A 22,076-nucleotide genomic window follows, 5' to 3' on the forward strand; every position below is an offset into this window, starting at 1 on the left:
CCAAAGTTTCCAGATTCCGGCGGCATCGTCCCCGCCGCCGCCGTGTCCAAAGCAGCAAGAAACGGCCAAGGGCAGACCATATCAATGAAAGAAAGAGCAAATCTGACAGACAAACAACTGATCCCAATCGAAAGAACAAATGAAAGGAAACTCCCGAGGAAAACGAACAAACCTTAGATTCACCCAATAGCGTCGGAAAACTTCAATTGCAGAGATGAAACGTTGGTGGAGAATTATAAAATCGGAAAACATCAATTGCAGAGATGAAATGTTGGTGGAGAAGCATAAAATCATGAAAAACGAAGAGAAAAGTGTGAAAAATAAAGGGGGAAATCACACCGGAGTTACGCCGGACGTGGTTGGGTCGCCGGAAAATGGCGTTTGAGGAAAGAGAAGAGAGAACAGCAGCAACACTTTCCTTGATGTTAGAGAATCTAGTTAGTGCAGTAGTAGTTAAGTTGAATGAAATTCAATAAATAATGATATAATAGTGGAAAAAATTAAAACTTGCATTGTTATTGTAAAGTGACAATTATTTTGAAACAACAAAATTTTTTAAAGAAACAATTATTTTGAGACAGAAGGAGTCTTTGATATATAAAAGGTAAATTAAAAAATAAATAGTTTGTCAATAAAATAAAATTCACAAATAAATATTACTCAATTATTAATTATGTTAGGTACAGGTGTTCAAGCTTATTGCTTAAGCTGTTTGGTTTTGTTTAGTATTAGTTTGCGTTGCTTACTTGTAAAGCAAGCTAGCCCTTGTACTTAAATACTTCACAATAAATAGATATCTATTTGATGTAATTTTAAACTCAATGAATAGCAAATGAGTCTTCTCCTATCAAGTGGTATGTAGAGCCTTTGTTACGGCTTGTATCATGAGTTAGAAGGCACAATCTTTGACGTGAAAGTTTGTTTACAATCTTGTTATGCTTGTTTCTTCATCTTCTCCCTTTCATTCCTTAAGCTTTATCCACGGAGGATTATGCAAGTTTGGCGCAACCTTCCATTCCTATGTTTGATGGCGTCTATGATCATTGGGCTAGCTTGATTGAAACTGGCATCATCAATGCTCCAGAACAAGAGAAAGCTGCAAAAGATAGTAAGCTATGTGATCTTAAAGTAAAGAACTACCTCTTTCAATCCATTGATAGAACAATCATGGTAATAATATTGGTCAAAAATTCAGCCAATGATATTCGGGATGCTATGCGTAGGAAGCATCAAGGTTCTGCAAATGTGAAACGTGCTCAGTTGCAAGCATTGCACAAAGAATTTGGGCTGCATATAATGATGTCATTTCAAATGATGCTTATCATACTTCAACAAGCATTGGAAGGACAATACTAGATGCATGGCAACAATGGCAAGAGGTTCATAAACATCTTTCACCATTGGTTGTGCAACACATGCAAAATAGAGTGCAAGGTAACATCTCAGTTTGGGAGAAACCAAACGAGACGTGGTTGAAGTGCAACGAGGAAGCCACGTTCCATGATCGTAACCATCTTACATCTTTCGTGTGTTGTGTTAGAGACTCCCGTGGACAATTTATTCAGGCTCAAACGAAATGGCAGCGGACAGATATGACAGTTTTGGAGGGGGAGGCAGTAGCCTTACTTGATGCCATTCACTTTGCAAATATGAATAGATGGGATCACGTTGTCTTCGAGTCTAACTCCGCTACTCTAGTGCAAGCTCTATCGTCTCCGGGCCATGGTGATTCAGAATTCTATGTTATTGTTTCTAGTATTATTTATTAGTTATCTTTACATTCCAACTTCGAGCTGTAGTTTGTTAGGAGACAACCAAACATGGTTGCTCATACTTTAGCTAGGGCAACTTGTTCTTGGGTATGGGCTAAATCACACATGCATCTAGGTTGTTCTTGTAAGACTCCAATCCTTTGATATATTCATCTTTAGGGATTGTTATGGTTGTTTCCTGATAAACTTTTAACAAGTGTACTAAAACTATCGAAGTAATAAAATTTATAAGTTCGTATCCACAGGGATTGTGTTAATCTCAATTTAGCACTAAGGTTAATATCTAGGATGTGTAAATTATTTTAGTGCCCTAGGTTGTAGTTTTGATTGCATAAAATTAAATAAACAGAAAATAAAGATAGTTTTGGAAAATATAAGGGGGAGAGAGAGAGAGAGAGAGAGAGAGAGAGAGAGAGAGATGATATCAGGTATTTCGAATCATCTATGTTCCCCTAATTGGTATACTACAGCTATTCTTATGAATGATTTTCTAGTTCCACAATAGTTAACAAAATAGTCCTAATCAATCCCTTGAGTTAGGACCCTCTTCTCAAACTACAACCCCTAATTTCTTACGTGGTCTAATAATATTCTTTGAAGGTTTAAGTACGTTAACCTAATATGACTAATAATCGATTATCCATTCCATGACTAACCGTGTTTATTAGAACAATTCAATTAGGTCTAAGTCAAAGCTATGATCATTAGTCATTCATTCTCTCTAAATCATGTTTATATAGTGTCAATATATAAAAAGCATTAAGAACAATTGAATTGAATAAAAACTAGATTGTCATTCATAGTAAATAGAGTTTCACAACAACATGGTTCAATTAGGGTTACAAAGAATCATCCCAGACCTAATATATAAGAGATTTAGCTACTCATAATCGAGTTTACAAATAGCATAATCAATGAAAGAATTAAAACATACATAAACTGGTAAAGAATGGAGGAAATCGCCCCGTTCTTCAGTCTCTAGGTCTGCAAATCGCTCTCTCTCTCTCTCTCTCTCTCTCTCTCTCTCTCTCTCTCTCTCTCTCTCTCTCTCCAGAATTCGTAACCCTTGTCTTCAAAATAGATTTCATCTTAAATAGGCTCATAAATTCGCCCAAAATTGTGTCACGTTTTAAATAAATCGTGACACATTTTCACAAACAGCTGCAGAAATCGTGTCACGTTTTTGCAATCGTGACACATTTTGCCTAACGCCGAGAGCATGTTTTTCTGCTCTGGTAAAATCGTGTCACGTTTTGGCAAATCGTGACTCGTTTTCGGCGTTTATTCAGCATCTTTAATTTTTCTTGTTTTTTGCACTTTGTCATCACAACCCCAAACATGAACCATTCCTTGTCCTTAAGGAATTTATTTGCAACATTGAATCGACAGTAAAATAACAATTGCCTGATCAAGCGATAATACCCAAAAGTTCAACTCCTTACTAGCTAAAAGATGAGCTAGTTTGACTTGTTAGCATCCACCATTACACAACTCCACGCAAAAATATGAATAGGTTTCACACACAGTTGACATGCAAGACTACATATTACCATACGCTTGAAAAGTTTCTAAACGTCAATCAAAATCAATGTTAATATAATGCACACTTTGAGGTCTTAAAGGGTTATAATGGGGCTTAAGTGAAGGTGGGATAATATTTGGATAAGTAGGCTACACAAAATTTTGTGTTAGGAACTCATGCGGAAGTTAAAGCACAAATTCAATCCATCATTCACCTTTGGAACACAATTCTTGTAAGGGTACTAGAGATTATTTGTTACAATTGGGACAATCGAGTTTGAAGTTACTCGGATTTTCAATATTTTGTCCCTTTTTCATTCTATTTTCTCTCTTCCTTTTTTTTTTTTTTTGTGTATACACCATTTTGGTTGCAAATTCCAATATCAACCTCAAACTTATTATTTAGCAACATTCTACAATGTCTAACTCAGATATAACAATTTGGGATAAATCCTAAAAGTCTCTAAGCTTGTAATGTAGTTTGTCACCGAACAAAAAGATCTAAATCTACCGGCTCAATTTGGCTAAAAAGAGTATAAAATTTCAATATAATCAGGGAAGGCTTCAAAAGGCTCACATGACCAAGCACTTTTGCCTCAGTGTGTATATGATAAAGATGAATCGACAGTAGAGAAAAAAATGCAAGTTCTAGAAATGTAGATTCATGGAACACTCTATATAAGTAAATTGGAAAAATAAAATTTGGCAATGAACCTTACAGTGTTAGATTTCTGGGAGTTGTGACTACATATCTTTAACTTCCGTACACTTCGCCTTTGAATCACAAGTCACACCTCCTTTTGAACTTTAGGTATACCACTTGAACCAGAATTTGTTACTAAACTGTAAAAGATCAACTAACAAAAAAATTCATCAATAATAAACAAGTGGAAATTCAATACATAACAGGGGGTACAAATGAATTATTCAAACACACTGACGATTGTTTGACTAAACAATAGAAATAAAATATTGAAAACAAAAATAAATAAGAAGAGGATGGGTTGCCTCCCACCAAGCGCTTTCTTTTACGTCATTGAGTTTGACGCACCAACACCCAAGTCAGGGTGGATATTTCCATTTTGATTCCACAAGAATCCTCTTTTGATTTATATTTTTTTCTTGTTGCTCATTTCCAACTTCATCTTCACTATCCACTTCATCAACCTTTCTGTTGGTACTCTCAAGATTCACCGGATTGAGCACCATTTTGAGATTTTTATTCTTTGGATATTCAACATTCTCCTTATTTTTACTGAAATGAGGATAAGGCAACTTCACATAGTATGGAATCACTTGAGGCTTATAACCATCCTTGAGGAGCTGACTTTTAGACATTCTCAAAATGGAGCTTGCATCTATGAGTTTGTTTATTTTATCTCCCTCCTTGGATTCACAGTCAACTTTCTTTTTCTTACTCTTATCCAATCCCATAAGGATAACTGCTACTCTCCCATCACTTACTCCAATCATATTACATGCATCGTTCTTTTGACAGTTGAAAGTATTGCCACCAAAACCTCCCATTGATTGTGTTGCCATTAGTTTTGACAACTGCCCAATTTGAGTTTCAAGGTTCTTAAAGTAAGCTTCATTGTTCCTTTGCAAACTTTCTTGATTTGACTTTATCTCTTGGAAGTTGGTTTGGGTTAATTTGATGAAACTAGTCAAGGCTTCTTCAAGTGTGGTTAGCTTTGTTTGTGGTTGTTTAATCTGTTGAATTTGAACTTGTCTTATACTTATGGCTTGTACCTATTTTGAAAGTGCTTCTATTTGTTTACTCATCAATGCCTGACTAGCCAGGACAATACTATTCTCATTCACTCCAAGCACTCCTTTCTCACTTTGCTCAATCTCAACATAATACTCATTCTGAGCCATGATCTCAATTAGGGTTTGAACCTCAAGGTCTGGGTTTTCTCTTATACTACCCCCAGCTAAGGCATCAAGAAGCATCCTAGTTTAAACATTCATCCCGTGTGTAAATATTTGCATCTGTTCCAGTATATTAAAACCATGTGGTGGAGACCTCTTCAATAACAGTCTGAACCTCTCCCAAGCATCGTAGAGAGATTCTGTATCACCTTGTTTGAAACCACTAATTTCTGCTCTCTTCTTCAACAACTTTGATAATGGAAACAACCGCTTCAAAAACTTCTCTTCTAACTCATCCCATTTTTGAATTGTACCATTAGGCAGAGCATGCAACCAATCTTTTGCTCTTCTAGTTAATGTTAAAGCGAACAATTGCAACTTCTTTTGATCTTCAGTCACTCCATATGGGCAGCAGAACAAACAAGATTCATAAAATATACTCAAGTGTTTGTATGGGTCTTGAAGTGATCCTCCATTATATTGATTTTCTCTAAGACCCACAAGAATTGATTTTTTTATGTTGAAGGCAACTGGGTTTGCCGGTTGAAACCCATGAGTGATAGGACATTGGTGTGTTCCTATACCATAGTCCCCTAAGGTGCGTCTAGATGGTATATCTCCCAACCTAAATCAAATAGTATTTTGCTTGACCTCGCAGAAACAACAAAAAGAAAAAGATACCATCATAGCACCACACAAGATAAAATAAAAGCAACAAGAGTAATTTTTTTTTATATATATAAACAAAAATATAAATGACAGAAATCCTAAATAATAACGAAATTACCAAATTGAAATGATTCAACAGTCCCCGGTACCGGCGCCAAAAACATGATAAACTTTTAGCAAGTGTACTAAAACTATCGAAGTAATAAAATTTATAAGTTCGTATCCACATGGACTGTGTTAATCTCAATTTAGCACTAAGGATAATATCTAGGATGCGTAAATTATTTTAGTGCCCTAGGCAGTAGTTTTGATTGCATAAAATTAAATAAACATAAAATAAAGATAGTTTTGGAAAATATAAGATAGTTTTGGTATACTGCACCTATTCTTATGAATGATTTTCTAGTTCTACGATAGTTAACAAAATAGTCATAATCAATCCCTTGAGTTAGGACCCTCTTCTCAAACTACAACCCCTAATTCCTTAGGTGGTCTAATAATCTTTGAAGGTTTAAGTACGTTAACCTAATATCACTAATAAACGATTCTTCATTCCTAGACTAACCATGTTTATTAGATCAATTCAATTTGGTCTAAGTCGAAGCTATGGTTAGTAGTCATTCAATCTCACTAAATCATGTTTATATAGTGTTAATATATAAAAAGCATTAAGAACAATTGACTTGAATAAAAACTAGTTTGTCATTCACAGTAAATAGAGTTTCACAACAACATGGTTCAATTAAGGTTACCAAGAATCATCGTAGACCTAATCTCTAAGAGATTTAGCTACTCATAATCGAGTTTACAAATAGCATAATCAATGAAAGAATTAAAACATACATAAACTGGTAAAGAATGGAGGAAATCGCCCCGTTCTTCAGTCTCTAGGTCTGCAAATCACTCTTTCTCTCTCTCTCCAGAATTCGTAACCCTTGTCTTTAGAATAGACTTCCGCTTAAATATGAACAGAAACTCGCACAAAATCGTGTCAAGTTTTAAGTAAATCGTGACACGTTTTCACAAACAGCTACAGAAATCCTGTCACGTTTTTGCAATCATGACACATTTTACCCAACGTCGAGAGCATGTTTTTCTAGTCAGGTAAAATCGTGTCACGTTTTGGCAAATCGTGACATGTTTTTGGCGTTTTTTCAGCATCTTCAATTTTTCCTGTTTTTCGCACTTTATCATGGTCAAAATAACTGTGAACTCCGATATTCTTCAGAAAATTATTTTCTTCAAAATCTTCAACTTTTCATGCTTTCCTTGCTTTTTAAGCTTGCTTGTGAACTCAAAAGATCAAGAATTTACAATAAAATTAACGAAATAACTACTGCCATCATTTCCTTTAAGGATTGATTTTGGAAGTTGAGTGAGGAGAATATCCCAAACCGTGTTCAGCGCAAGGCCAAGGGATATGGAAGGTTTTGGGAGGCATCGTGATGGTTTTTTTTTTTTTTTTTGATAGTGGAGGAAGGTGGGTTAGAGGTTAATGAATAAGTATTATTCATCGTAATCGCAAAACTCGTCACTTCTTCTGGAAAATTCTTGATCCTTGAAGTCTTGGAGAGAGAGAGAGGGAGAGGGAGAGAGAGGGAGAGGGAGAGGGAGAGGGAGAGGGAGAGACTAGTTCATGTCAGATTTAGTTCCTTGAGTTGCTTGGATAATTACAAACTATGAATATACTATTATTGATTTTTGGATTTTAATGCCTTCTAACAAAATAGTTAAGCCAATGTATTACCACTCCCTAATTTCTTATGTGAGCCATAACCCTTGAAGGTTTAAGAATAGCAAAGTAAGTAACAATTATTATTATATGTCTAAATCTAATCAATAATTGAATGATTAGAATATGTCAGGTAAACAAAGTTCGGATAAGTAATCTTTATGATCTAAATAGATTCATGATCATTTGTTGATGCATTAAAAGAATTAAAAACAATATCAACCGAATAAAATAACAAAGTAATCGACTGATATTCATAGAATTTGTCTAATCTACATAATCAACCAATTACATGGAAGCTTATCTTTCATGACCTAACCTAGAAATGGGTAGCTATTCATATCTTATAAACATATATAATTAGATATGAATTATAAAGCATGAGAAAAGGATCACCTTTTCTCCAATCATTGTGAAATCGTGGTTTTGCCTTAGTATACTCTCCGAAAGGTATTTTTTTTGTGATACATTGTCAAATAAGTTAAAATAAGGAAAATATGCATTCAATACGTTGTCAAATTTCCTATTTTGTGATACAAGCATTGAATTTATTTTATTTTTTTTTAAAAACGATTCATAAAAAATTCACGGAGGTTCGAAAGAAAAAAAAATGATTCATATAAAATTTACAGAGAAAATTTATTTGAGTAAAATCCACGTGAAAAAAAAAATTGTTAAGAAATTAATATAATACAACTCTCTTTTATTTTAATTAGTTGACTTATTTAAAGGAAAGGAAATCATATTTTTAATAAGATAAGGAAGTAAAATCCAAGTGAAAAAAATTACCAAAAAACTAAAATCACAAGAAAAATAAAGGAATGGAAATTTGATATAGTATTAAATACAACTCTCTTTTATTTTAATTAATTGACTTATTTATCACTTTAATTAAGGTAAAATAAATGTAATCTACTCATTTATTGCTTTTTAACCAATGCTCCGAGGGCACCGGTTACCAGCACCCCTCATTTAATTAATAAAAAAAGATGTGAACACACTTAATTAGTAAAAAAATAGATGTGAACACATTTATTGTTTTTTAAGGAGACAATTAATCCTATTATTGATAACAAGATGTGAACACATTTAATTAGTTAAAAAAGACTTTAACACATTTAATTCTTGTACTTTTAAGTTTTAATATAAATGTATAATCTACTTAAAGTGTCGCAGATGCTTTTGTGCTACATTCGTTTAAGAACAATTCTTCTTTATTATCATGCACATATATATATATATATTTTTAATAAATTCTTACGCACAATGTTGATATCCAATTTAAATATCTTTTTCATTGAATATAAATTAATTTTTACTTATTTTTTATGAATTTTATTATTTACATGTTTGGACTAAACATATTCAAATGACCCCTTTGTTTGGTTAGACTTTTGACAAATTTAAAATTATAAGTACGAAAAGATAAGTTTGGGTTTTAACTCATTCACCATTCTCCCTTCTTATGAATTTGTCCAACGCATGTTATATTATACAATTTTGGGTGCAACAATTTATCCTTTTAAAACCAATCATTTTCAAAATGAAGGAGAGGGATGATCCCTTGCTTTCACCAGTTGGTGATAGTGAACCTACTTTCAGAACAATCCATTTTCTCAAACTTGTTGTAAACTTTGTTGATGGACAATATTTTAAGTTTAACATATTTTCATTATTATCTTTTGTTTTTGAACTAAAGGATCGGCATGAAAATTAACTTCACTGGATGGCTCTACGAACAACATCAACACCATTTCAAGTAGATCTCTCATCCATGGCAACATATCCAAATTCAAATGATTTATTCCTATAGACAAGGTAAATAATAGAGATTTGTTGTTTGATATATTTTTTTCAATAATTTGCTCTTCTAAACATATATTGAGTTTATTCATTTGATTTTTCAATTTTCAGCATTTGCAGTTGACTGAAATGTATTCTAATATGTCATTTCTTATTTAATGGTGAAACTTAACTATGCATGTTTTTTTTTTGCTCAATCATGTTATATAGTTATGTAAAACCTATTAGATGTTTATGCATCATAAATAAGATTGAACTTTAAAATATAAAAATAGATTCAATGTTCCTTTCTAGATATAGATACCATGCATCTCCAATTCTAAACATTGATAACTTAATATCCTTTCTTGGTTTTATTATAATGATCAAAGGTTGGTAGTATGTGTATACCTATAAGTAAGGGTGACTTTGCTATTTAAAATTCATATAGTTGGGAAAAAAATAGCCCTACCCTTATTTTAAACAATATATTGATGATGTGGAACACTCAAATATACATATAAATTATTATTTTCATTTTACATAATTAATTTCAAACAATGAGAATCGTTTTGGTTTTTCTCTACATTCCTTATTTATAACAAAGTTAAATATATAAATGTTTCAAACCATGTGGGATAACAAATGGATGAAGAATTTACATTTCATAATTTAGATTTTAATTCTTGTTGCTAGAACTATGACATATTAAATCCTTAATAGATGTTTGCAAATGTATAGCTTTTAGGTCAGGGTTGCATACATAGCTAGACTATGTTTAACTTTTCACTATCAATATCCCTACTCTGATGAATAAATATTTATTATAAACAAATATTCAATAGCAAAATAGATTTTCCACGTAATACAACGAATCTGTAGACATGCACTGAAAAGTCAAAATATATTCTTGTTTCTGTCATATATGTTAATTTAGGAAGGCGGTTGAAGTGTTGATAATGTTAACAATGATGTTGGTGACGATGATAATAAAGATCCTATATATAATTACAATGGTGTCTTTATCATTACTCTAAAAAAGAAGGTAATTTATATTTGATTTCCTATACTTTAATTTTCTCAACTTAAATCTTTCCTCACTTCACCTTTTTTGAATTATATTAATACCTTATTCACTAAAGTGATGTTTAGATTGTAATTATGTATACTAAAACATCAAGTAAATAAAGATGTCTTAAAACACTGAAATAATTAGATTGACTATTTAGGGTGTTATGGAACAAACGCAAAGCATTAGAATTAGGACTGATAAGGTATGTAGTCAATTATAAAATGAACAATTTTCTTACTTTTATCTTGTGATTTATTAGCTAATGGAAAAAAAAGAACAAGCACGAGTGTGTTTCTGCTAAAACCTAAGCATGAATTTACAAAATATTGTTTATATCTTCTTAGTAGTTTGTTATTAATGTAATGAAAATAATTATGTGTAATAGGTAATGAAAATAATTATGTTTATATCGTCTTAGTAGTATGAAAAAATATACATCTAATTGGAATAAAAAATATGGAGAAAGAATATATTTAAGTATATTCTTTAATAAAGAATTGTATCAATGATCTATACTTCTATACTATTTACGAAGAGAATGCATAGTATTAAGCTGATTTTTTCGCTTCCAATTATATACGCGTAAATTAATTTGACTATAAGAATGTTATTTAGTTTATGTCACTGCAAAAGATAAAAATTTATATTATATTTGTCATTGCAAAAGATGCTTCCTTATTAAGTAATTTAGAATATTAAATGATTCATAGTCACAACAGTAATACGTCGTAAATTACCAATTGCAAAAACTTTAAATATGTGGCATTCATATATTGGTCAAAATTTTCCACTTGCCTCCGCGTAAAACAAAACCACGAAATTTTCCTAGGAATTAGAGGCAAAAGTTATGGTGCATAAGCCATAACTTATGCACCATGCATAAGATCTTCACAACCATCAGATCAATTGGACACTTGTAATAATCCTACGGTCTTCAGCTCAGACCCCATGATGACAGTCAGTCATACACTATTTTTAGAGTCTTTTTAGTTAAGTTTTTGATCTATTTTTATTAGTTTAGTATTTAATTTAAAATCATTTTAAATAGATAATCGTTTTTAATTTATTGAGTCAAGGAGTATATTATTATCATCTATTAGTACTACTAATGGTGGCTAAATGACCAACAAAAAGAGCCACAACGTGGCAGACCATTGAAGAAAAGAAAATGTGTTTCATTGGCTTTGAAATAGAGAAAAACTAGCATGTCTCCTTACATATATATTCAAGCAACGTGATGCATAAGTGAGAAAGGAGAAAATAATGAAATGGGCCTTTGACCCAAATTTGCCTTGGTTGACCCGAGAATAAAAAGAAGGATTGGCAATTGTTATAAAAGGGTGCACAGTACAAGAGAAGAGCCATTCACGTTTCGGCAGAAAGGAATCACGGTTTTGGAGGGTAGGAACCAGGAAACGGAAGCTGCGCATACACAAAGAAATAGAAGGCACAAGGATCGAAGAAAAGCAAAACATCTATGTTTGTAATTTCTTTTATTCGTGTTGTTTATTCATTTGCTATGTCTAGCTAATTTCTTTGATTAAGTCAAGATGAATCTATTGTATCTGTGAACCCACGTAGCTTTTGACTCTATTGTTATCAATATAATTCAGTCTTTATTCAGAATTATTTATGTTCATTGCTTTTTATATGATTGTTTTCATGATTATTAACCCTAGCTTCTTGCAATCACATAAATTGATTTTAGGAATTGAATGACTACTAACCCTAGCTTTTAATCCTGAAATAGTAATTTTGTTTAATTCAACATAGGAACCTAGAGATAGGAAATTGAGGGTTATGACATATGAATTAACGTTCTGACATCGCTTCTGCGGTTATTCAATCGGTTTAAGAGATTAAAAGGTTATAACTTAGGAAAGGGTTTTGAGTCAAGAGATTGATCAAAGCTAATAAGTTAATCCGTCGTAAAGGCTGAATTTACATTGAGAACTTAGAGAATTTAGCTACCACAGAGACCAATTCGAAAGCTTAATCATCTGTTTTCCATATTATCTTCCAACCAGTTTATTTACTTGCAATTTATTATTTTTATGCAATCAACTCAACTGCCTAGGGCACCATTGAATTTAATATATCCTTTATTTTAACGCTTTTGCCGAGTAGAAATTGAAACAGTCCCTGTGGATACGAACTTATAAATTTTATTACTTCGATATATTTTTAATACACTTGCTAAAAGTTTATCACCCCACATTCAGACCCCACACACAATCTGATTGCACAAACCCTTTCTTCTACGATCTTGCTCATCGCGACCCTTGCCTGGCGTGGTTTTTCGGCTACTTCACCGCGACCCTTGCGTCGATTTTCAACGGCGAACCTTGCTTCACATTTCCTCGCCGCTCCGACGTCGTTTTCCGGCTGCTCACGACATGATTGCGACGTGATTTCACCGTCTAAGGTTGCACGAATTTCATCCTTGCTCGCTGTTCCGACGTCGTTTTTCCAGCTATAGCACTCCAGCAACATTCGTACTGCAATTGAAGAGGTAATCATGTATATGATTTTTGTTGTATTTTAGGTTTTGATTCTAATTTTGGATTTTTGTTAATTGTTTTCTATTCTTATGATCAATTGCATGAATTTCTGTTCTTATGATCAATTGCATGATCCTAAGAACAAAAAAGAAGTATACCATGATTCTACTAACCTTCACCAAATACCTTATTGAATTGGCTCACTTTTTATGCTTTTACTTTTAAATAAATGGAATGCTGAAAGTAGTGGTCAAAATTGTGATTTGTGGTCAAAATTCAATGTCACAGATACTCTGTGTGTTAAAAGTTAATGTGCATTCTTTGTTATCTGAGAAAGTAGTGGTCTAGGGAAGATTGAAATGAATGGAGGTGAAAAGGGCGGTGAAACTGTGGCGGGGGGAGTATGAAAATAGACTAGTGTTAATGCACAAAACATCTCTGTTGGAAGAAAACTCTTTCAAGGAATAGCAGCCTTGAGTCTAGTTTATTTTTATTTCTATTATGACTGATAGGTTCAGAATTGTGTTTTACACAGAGCTTTATTTAATTAGTAGGGAAGTTGTTTTGTATATAGACTCATTTTGGCATAGAATTGAATAACTTACCATGCATGAAAATATTATCTAGCTAGTAGTATATATGCTGGAATTAGCAGTGATTGGTTTGTGAATAAATAAACTTGCATTCATTGTTAGAAGATGGTATTTCAATAGGATTTGTTATTGTACAATAATCTTTACACTATGGTTTATAGGTAATCTGATTTTGATTGTTATTTAGTTCATTATCTACCTTTCCATTGTTTTTGTCTCTTGTTGCTTGGCCACAATTCTTAGCAGGGGAAAAGAAACTAGATTTCTACCCTATTGTTAATTGTTTTTGTTCTGGTCTATTTCATTCCTAAGTTTTACCTACTGTCTGTGGAAAATTGTGTTTAGGAGTATTCTTTTGTGTACTTCTAATGGTAAACCATTTCCACATCACAATGGTTTTGACATAGTTTTGAGAGTTTAACAAAGTGCTAACAAAGTGCATTGTGGCTTCTAAATCTCTATTTCCATATTACTTGTTATTTTCACTTATATTTTTGGCTCTTGTGTGTTTTTTCCTAACTCAAGCACAAGATGAACATGAGACATATCAATGTCGGCATCAACACACGTGATTATATTCAAATAATTCACACACACATACAATAAAACCAAATATGTTAGTGTCTGGCAAAACCATTGAAAGAAAACAACCGTTGGCATGGCAATTAGTGCATCGGCCGAAAATTAACACACAACCACATTTTTAATAGCATCAAAATGTGCTAGAATCAGTATCTCACAAGGATAACAATGAAAACCTAGTATGTAGGTACAAAGAATCATCAACACATCCCAATAATTCTAAATTCTCAGCATTTGGTGGTGTCATAATAAAGCATAAGTTTCAATGAAAACCTAGTAGTTCTGACACTAATATATTTTTTTGTTCTTAATAGTGTTTGTTGCTATTTTCAATGGATTTGATATCAACTTCATCTGAGAGTGGACAACTGAGTGTTGAAACTTCATCACTGATTCATGATAGTTCTCAATGTTACTCCCCTAGCAATAAAGAATCATGGAAGTCTTTAGTCTTTCAATCTATTAAAGAGATTGAAGATTTTTATGGTAATTATGCATATAACACTGGATTTTCTATCAGGACTATGTTGAAGTCGAAGAATAATTCACAAAATAAGAAATCAGATAAGGTACATTATGTGCCTTATGTTTGTAACAAACAAGGTTTCAAGAAGGGAAGTTTGCTTAATCCTAACAACAGGCCAACATCAGACAGTCCACTGGTTATTGAGTTTATGAAAGTGAAAGAAAAATATGAGGAAAGGGTTGGTTGTAAAGCTCGAATATCTTTGAAGTTGGATGAAGTTTTGAATGTGTATAAGATTTATAGATGGGATGTGGCTCACTGTCATCCATTACAAAAACCAGAGCATTTGTGTTACCTGAGATCATTTCGAGAAGTAAATGAAGTTCAAGGACAACTAGCTCTAATAAATTCTAAAGTTGGAATGTCGATGAGAACGTCTTATGAAGTTCTTGGTCAAGGAGTTGGAGGTACGGAGAATCTTCCTTTTCGGTTTTCAGACTTAAAAGAACTATCTAATGACAATTCGTCAAAAGGAGATGGTAGTTGGTGAAGCAACTGTAATTCAAGAATTCTTTATAAATGAAGCTCTCTCGAAACCATCTTTTTACTATGATATCCAAGTTGATGCTGCAGAAGACATAGCTAGCATTTTTTGGGCAGATGGAATTATGCAACTGGATTATTCTCTATTTGGTGATGTCATCAGTTTTGATACAACTTATCGAACAAACAATCAATATCGGCCATTAGGTTAGTATCTTTTACTTCTCTCAGGTTTTTAATTAGTGTTTACTTTCATTATGTTGTATTTTGTTTTGGCATGGTTAGTATAGGTAGGAGTACATTTTGAACTGCCTAGTGTCTAGGTGTGTCTGTCATATGTGTCAGAGATTGAATGTAAGATTGATAAAGTTGCAGGCATTTTTACTTAGCCAGAAATTGTCTTGTGTGATCGATCTTTAGTACATACTTATTAGAATACTTAGTGTCTCGGTGTGTTTTATCATTGAGTTTATTCACTGCTGAGGCGTGATTTCTTATAATTTGTGATTACAGACTAGCATAAATGCATTATAATTTAGGGTTGGTTTCATTATTTAGTGTAAGTTATATATATGTTGTATTTTGTTCTAATTTAGGTCATTTATTGGTCATTATTTCAGCTTCCTTTATTGGTTTTGACAATCATCGTAAGAGTGTTTTATTTGGTGCTGCACTATTGTACGATGAGACAACAACTACTTTTGATTGGTTGTTTACAACATTCTTGAAGTGTATGTCCAATAAGAAACCACATACTATATATACAGACCAGGCTAGTGCGTTATTGTGTTCAATTCCGAATATTTTTCCAGGTGTTTTTCATGGGCTTTGTTCATGGCACATGGCAGAGAATGCAAAGAAAAATCTTGGCTCTCGTGCAAACAGTGCATTTTTCGATGAGTTAACTAATTTGGTTTCAAATGTAGACGATGAATCAGATTTCGACTATAATTGAGATCAGATGATGAAAAATTGTTTTAATGGAAGGCCTACTTCAGACTTTAGGTGGCTTGTCCAAACTTACGGAAATCGTATGCATTGGTCTTCAGCTTGGGTCAAGTCACATTTTACAGCTGGTCTGAAAACAACTCAGTTAAATGAGTCTTTCAATGCTTTTCTTCGTTGATTTCTGCAGCCAGACCATTCACTTGTTCGATTCTTTAGTCATTTCAACATTATGGTACAGAGAATGAGGGATAATCATGCTGAGTTGGACTTCAAGTCTGCAAACACTAGAACAAAAAATAATTATTCCAACTGTCAGCTGATGCGGTCCGTTGTAAACAAGTACACATCAGCTTGCTTTGCATTTATTCACAGGCAGTATGACCTTTTCTTCAAATACTATTATGAGGAGGACACAACAAAAGGGTCTGCCTTTAACAAGTTTTTCAAAGTTTTCACAATTGAAAAGGTTGATGATAATTATGATGATGTTGATAATGATAATGACGGGCCTTCCAATGTCGATGTTTTGGATGAAGAACTTCAAGAAAACCTTTTCACAAGTTTTGAAGATCATGATCGACTTGATGAAAGGGTTGTCACAGTTGACATTAGAAGCAAAAGTTTTAGTTGTTCATGTCGTATGTTTGAGAACATGGGCTTCTTATGTCGACATGTTTTGAAGATATTGGAGTTCTTAGGTGGTTATGTGCAATATCATTTTTTGAAGACAATACCTGGACAATATGTTTTAAAGCGTTGGACTAGAGATGTGCGTCCGTATGTTGATAAGTTGAAATCTACCATCAATGTTGGCACTGAAGACACCACTTAAGCACAACGATATCAACAAATTTGTGCTGTTACCGTTCAACTTTCTACACGTTTTTGTGCAGATCCGGAGGCATCTGAAATTTTTCTCGACGGTGTTCTTGAAGCTGGGAAAAAGGCAGAGGAGTTGCTTCTTTCTAAAGGTATTCGTACAGACCCATCTTCCGTGACGTCATCATCCAAGTCTTCAAAAGGAGCTACTGTCGGTGAACCATCTGCTGGGGTGAAGTCCACTGCACCAAAGTTCAAAGAAAGACCAAATCCAATTAAGTCAAAGAAGCGACTTAAAAGTGATTATGAAAAAGCTAGAGAAAGGCAGAAATTCCTTATAAATCGGAATAAACAAAAGAGAGATGATGAAGCTTTAAAAAAAAAAGCGGTCACTGATTGATTGTTTTTATGTTATAAGTTTGTAATAGATTTTATTTGGAAATTATACATTTCACATTCTTTATTATGTATTGATGATTATAGGTTGTTACAAAACCATTAGACAATTAGTTTGGTTTCATATAGAACACCGTCAAAACCATTAAACCATACATATGGTTTCTATAATAGTTTTTATTTAAAACCATTTAAAAATAATACTTGGACAATTATATTTATTTTATTTACCATTTGACAATTAGTTTGGTTTCACATAGAACACTATCAAAACCATTAAACCATACATATGGTTTCTGTAATAGTTTTTATTTAAAACCATTTAAAAATAATACTTGGACAATTATATTTATTTTATTTACCATTTGACAATTATTTTTCTTTGACATACAAGTCTATTTAAATGTTGATCACATTTTTTTTATTACAAAACCATTAGAACCATGTACCAATAATAATTTCATTTAAAACCATTACACCCTTATATTGGTTTTACATCGAACACTATCAAAACCATTATACCATACTTATGGTTTCAGTATTCCATACCCCTAATTTTAATAAAATTAAATTAAATTGAACATTCTTGGGCCAAAAATAAATGTTTATCACATTTATTTTTATTACAAAACCATTAGAACCATGTACCAATAATAATTTCATTTAAAACCATTACACCCTTATATTGGTTTTACATAGAACACTATCAAAACCATTATACCATACTTATGGTTTTAGTATTCCATACCCCTAATTTTAATAAAATAAAATTAAATTGAGCATTCTTGGGCCAAAAATAAATGTTTATCACATTTATTTTTATTACAAAACCATTAGAACCATGTATTAATAATAATTTCATTTAAAACCATTACACCCTTATATTGGTTTTACATAGAACACTATCAAAACCATTATACCATACTTATGGTTTCAGTATTCCATACCCCTAATTTTGTTTCAATTCATCAAAATTCATAAACACCTTTATACAAAAATTCATCATAAACTTGACACAGATTCAGTAATTCATAAACATCTTTATACAAACTCAATTAAAAAAAAAAACATTAACACTAATCCGGTGTTAGCTTTTGAAGCAATTCTTCATAGTATGAAGTTACTGCCTTCTCCACATAGTTTCTTTTGCTATTGCTTGAGTCGCTTAATATTGTTGAACAAATTCCAATTCTCAAATCCATAGTTTTTGCAACCCTGCCATTCTTCCCATGCTTTCTCGTTTTGGACCAATCTTTGAACGATTCCATTTCGGTAATGCCACCATCCCATTCAGCAAGAAACTTCATGCAAAAGACTCCACAACTGTCTTTATCACATTGATTAGGCATCTTTGGTGTTTCCCACTTGAATGTGCTAAACTGGAAAGGCATTGTGATTATTCTTTTCTTATACAATTCTGTCACAAATGCTTCCACCTCCTTCAGCTACACATCAAACATCTTCTTGTACAGAGTTGCTTCGCCATTCTTCATGTTCAATGTCTCTCCTTTCAAGCTGTTCAGGAATTGAAATTTTTGGCTCTTGAGATTCACAACGAAGCATACATAATGAAAACCCGGATCTCCAATTAGTGCTGGCGTCATTATCTATTTCATCAGTAGAATAATCAACACCATATAAGTCAAACATTCAATATGTAGAAATCTCCAAAATTATAATGAACTGAGTCTTACATATTCTAAACATGTAGGGTCAATAGCCTTCCAATCCATGTATTTGAACTTTTTCAGTCTTTCAATGAATCTTTTACATGCAACTGGGTTCGTTATATTTAGGGCATCAGGTCTTTGCAAGTCAACTTGTTTATATAAAATGACTAAAATCAATTCCAAAAAGACCTAAACAGTATGTAAACTTTTAACATTAATGGAATGTAATGCGTACATAATTTATGAATGGTGTAACCATTCGTGTCATTTTTTCATTTGGTTGACTCCAGTTCAAGCAATTGACCTAGGCATTTATCACAAAGCATGACACCCATTCATCTTTTTGAAGTGACCATAAGTCTCTCCTATGTAGACTGAAAGCTTGAGCCTTGTTATCCGAGCAATACAAAACCTCCTCCCTAAATTATTATAAAACATTTAGGATTTCTTTGTACTATTAGAATATTATTTGAGATTACTAACCTAATAAAACAAGAAATTAAACCAATAGAATGTTTTAATTAGTAACCAAATAAAACCATTGTTAGAATGTTTTTAGAATGTTAACAAAGCATACTAATTCATATAATTTGCCAATAGATATGTCCTTCTGCATCTTACTTGCATTTGACTCATAGACACCTTCATCGTAAGGGCTTGCAAGGTATTTTGATTTCTTCACAGCTCTCCTACGCTCAGGGTATGTGCCACCAGAATAAAGCATATCATGCTTCTTTCTTTTCTTTGTCTGCACATTTTGGACATTATCCAAGTCGATTATTGCATTTGGTAACACCGACCTTAACGGAATTGCCCTGTCAAATAAATTACATAATTGTTAGTTTGCAGAATTAATATTGTGCAGAATTTAATGAATCAATTGTAATGTAGAATTGTCACATTGGTTGATTCTTACTCTATAACAAAGTGTTTGTTAGGTTCCAAAGGCTTCTGCTCCTTCAGGTTCTCCTCTAATGTGCTCCCTGATTTTCGGATATCAAACCATTAATTGATTTAAATCGTCAATCTTTGAACTCTCAATTTTTATTCGTGGGAAGGGAAAAAATGAGTAAAAACCCTTATCGAGACTTTGGATTCGGGGTTGGTTTCAAATAGGGAAGGTGTTAAGCACCCTAAACGACTTCGGTACTCCGAAGGAACCGCTTACCTGGATTATCTTGTGCTAAATTCATTTGGCTTACTTGAAAAATTATTACCTAAAAATCTAAATGAAAGAATGGAGGGAGAAGGAGTATGTTTTTGGTTATTTTTATTTGATTTGGAAGGACAAGTCCTCTGCCTACGTACCTTTTTGGGAAAGGGATCAAAACCGACGTAGTTCCACACAAAAATTTCTTTGATGGGTTAGGTTGATTTTAAGATTTTTGAAAATGGGTTTAAGAAGAGAAAGAGGCCTCAAGGCATGAGATAAAAAAAAATGAGTGAGGTTGATTGATTTTAAATTTTGAAAATGATTGAAGTTGAATTAAAATTGATTGAGAGTTTGATTAAGAAAATAAAGGAAAAATGTTATTAAGAAAATGATTTTGAAGTTGTGCATATTTGATTTTTTGAGAAAATGGTTTTTCTAAACTAACGGTGAAAACTAACGTAGCGTCGTAAAAAGAACGAGCGGAAAGCGGTAAATATATTGTGGTAGTGTCGGTGCTTGTGTTACCTACATTATTACATCAATTCCTAAATACAACCCTAAGGCCTTTATGCCAAAATAAAATGCAAGAAATAAAACTTACATCAATTTTCTATTTATACACACTAAGTCAATGACAAAATAAAATGATGAGAAAATTAAATGTACATGCTATGATTCAAGACAAAAATTAAATCGTTAGTAACATAAGAAATATCATGGTGAATGAGACATAAGTAATAAAAAACAAGGAATTAAGACAAGCAACAATTAAGATCATCATATAAGAAATAAACAAAAAAGTTTAAAAGAAAACCAATAGGATAGATTTTTAAAAATTAGAGAAAATTAAAATGGTGAGAACAATATTTTTGGAATTTTTTTCTAAACACAAAAATGTCAAAAAGTGTAAAAAAACAGTATTTAAAAATAAAGACAATTAAAAATAAGAAATGAAAAAAAATATTGGCTCAGCAGGATTTAATCTGGACCGTTGGATGAATCCAGAGGTCCAGATCTGAATCCCAAGATCTCATCACAGCCATAGAATCTAAGATCCAACGGTTTTAAAAAATAAACAGAAAAAAGGAAGGATATACTGGAAGCACAGTGACCGTCAGATCAATGATCTGACGGTTAAACAGCAGGCACGCAGTATTCCACACAAAAGAAACAAACACTCAACCACATACGAGATGCATCATAGGCCGTTAGATCTACGATCTGACGGCCTAGCTATAATCATACACGGTAATACGATGGAACAACACACATGGAATTAAAATAAAATGATGAGGCTATATAAAGTGGTTTCACCAAAAAAAAACACACATAAAACAAAATCCTTCTCTCTCTAAGTTAAACTTAGAGAGAGAAGCTCTCCCTTCTCCCAAAAACAAATCGCCGGAGAAGATGAAGAAGGGGTGGCCGGAGTTCCTCCGGTGCGGTGATTGGCCAAGCCGCCGCCGCGCCGGAGTTTTATTTTTACTTTTTTTTTGAAATTTTTTACATCAAAAGCTTCTTCTCCTTCTTCTCTATGCAAATCCGGTATTAGTTTTAAAAAGGGTAGAGAGATTTGAGCTAGATCTACAAACGAAGATTTGAAATTTTTTGTACATGAAAGAGAAAAGAGGAGAGGGAATATAGTTACCTTAGTTGAAATGGAGAAATATGTTGTAGAAAGAGAAAAAAAGCTTTGTTTTCTTCTAGATCCGGAATATTTCACTTCATTTTCCTTCTCTTCTTCTTTGCTTGACTCGAAATTGTTGGTGTTGGTGATGAAGAACCACGTTTTGATTATGTAGATGGAAACCGGTTCGGTTTTGGTGTTTTTGTGATGAGTTGAGTTGATTCTGTTGGTTTATGGTGATTATGTGATGATTTGAGTGTGCTGGAAATTTTGTGTTCATAGTGTTCTTCATGTTCATGAGGTTCTTGAGGTGTTCATATCATTTTTGTTGATCTTTTGTGGTTTGATCCGAATT

At 32.8% G+C, this 22,076-nt stretch overlaps 1 protein-coding gene and 2 long non-coding RNA genes across 3 annotated transcripts; 1 reads left to right on the plus strand and 2 right to left on the minus strand.

Moving 5' to 3' along the window:
* The first annotated feature begins 14,431 nt into the window (after window positions 1-14,431).
* LOC112422852 (protein FAR1-RELATED SEQUENCE 5-like) lies at window positions 14,432-16,063 on the plus strand. Its single transcript, XM_024786558.2, has 4 exons — window positions 14,432-15,104; window positions 15,199-15,315; window positions 15,729-15,839; window positions 15,921-16,063. Exons 1-4 carry the CDS (start codon window positions 14,432-14,434, stop codon window positions 16,061-16,063), a joined length of 1,044 nt encoding a protein of 347 aa, XP_024642326.2.
* A 2,206-nt stretch (window positions 16,064-18,269) lies between these two features.
* Window positions 18,270-19,097, minus strand: LOC112418055 (uncharacterized). The gene is made up of 2 exons (XR_003008356.2): window positions 18,966-19,097; window positions 18,270-18,878 (listed from the first exon to the last, which is right to left on the minus strand). It is a non-coding gene; the product is annotated as an uncharacterized lncRNA (long non-coding RNA).
* A 79-nt stretch (window positions 19,098-19,176) lies between these two features.
* Window positions 19,177-20,051, minus strand: LOC112418056 (uncharacterized). The gene is made up of 3 exons (XR_003008357.2): window positions 19,858-20,051; window positions 19,563-19,756; window positions 19,177-19,360 (listed from the first exon to the last, which is right to left on the minus strand). It is a non-coding gene; the product is annotated as an uncharacterized lncRNA (long non-coding RNA).
* Window positions 20,052-22,076: the final 2,025 nt, after the last annotated feature.

Source organism: Medicago truncatula, chromosome 6 (assembly GCF_003473485.1).
Source record: "Medicago truncatula cultivar Jemalong A17 chromosome 6, MtrunA17r5.0-ANR, whole genome shotgun sequence".
Lineage (NCBI taxonomy): Eukaryota > Viridiplantae > Streptophyta > Magnoliopsida > Fabales > Fabaceae > Medicago > Medicago truncatula.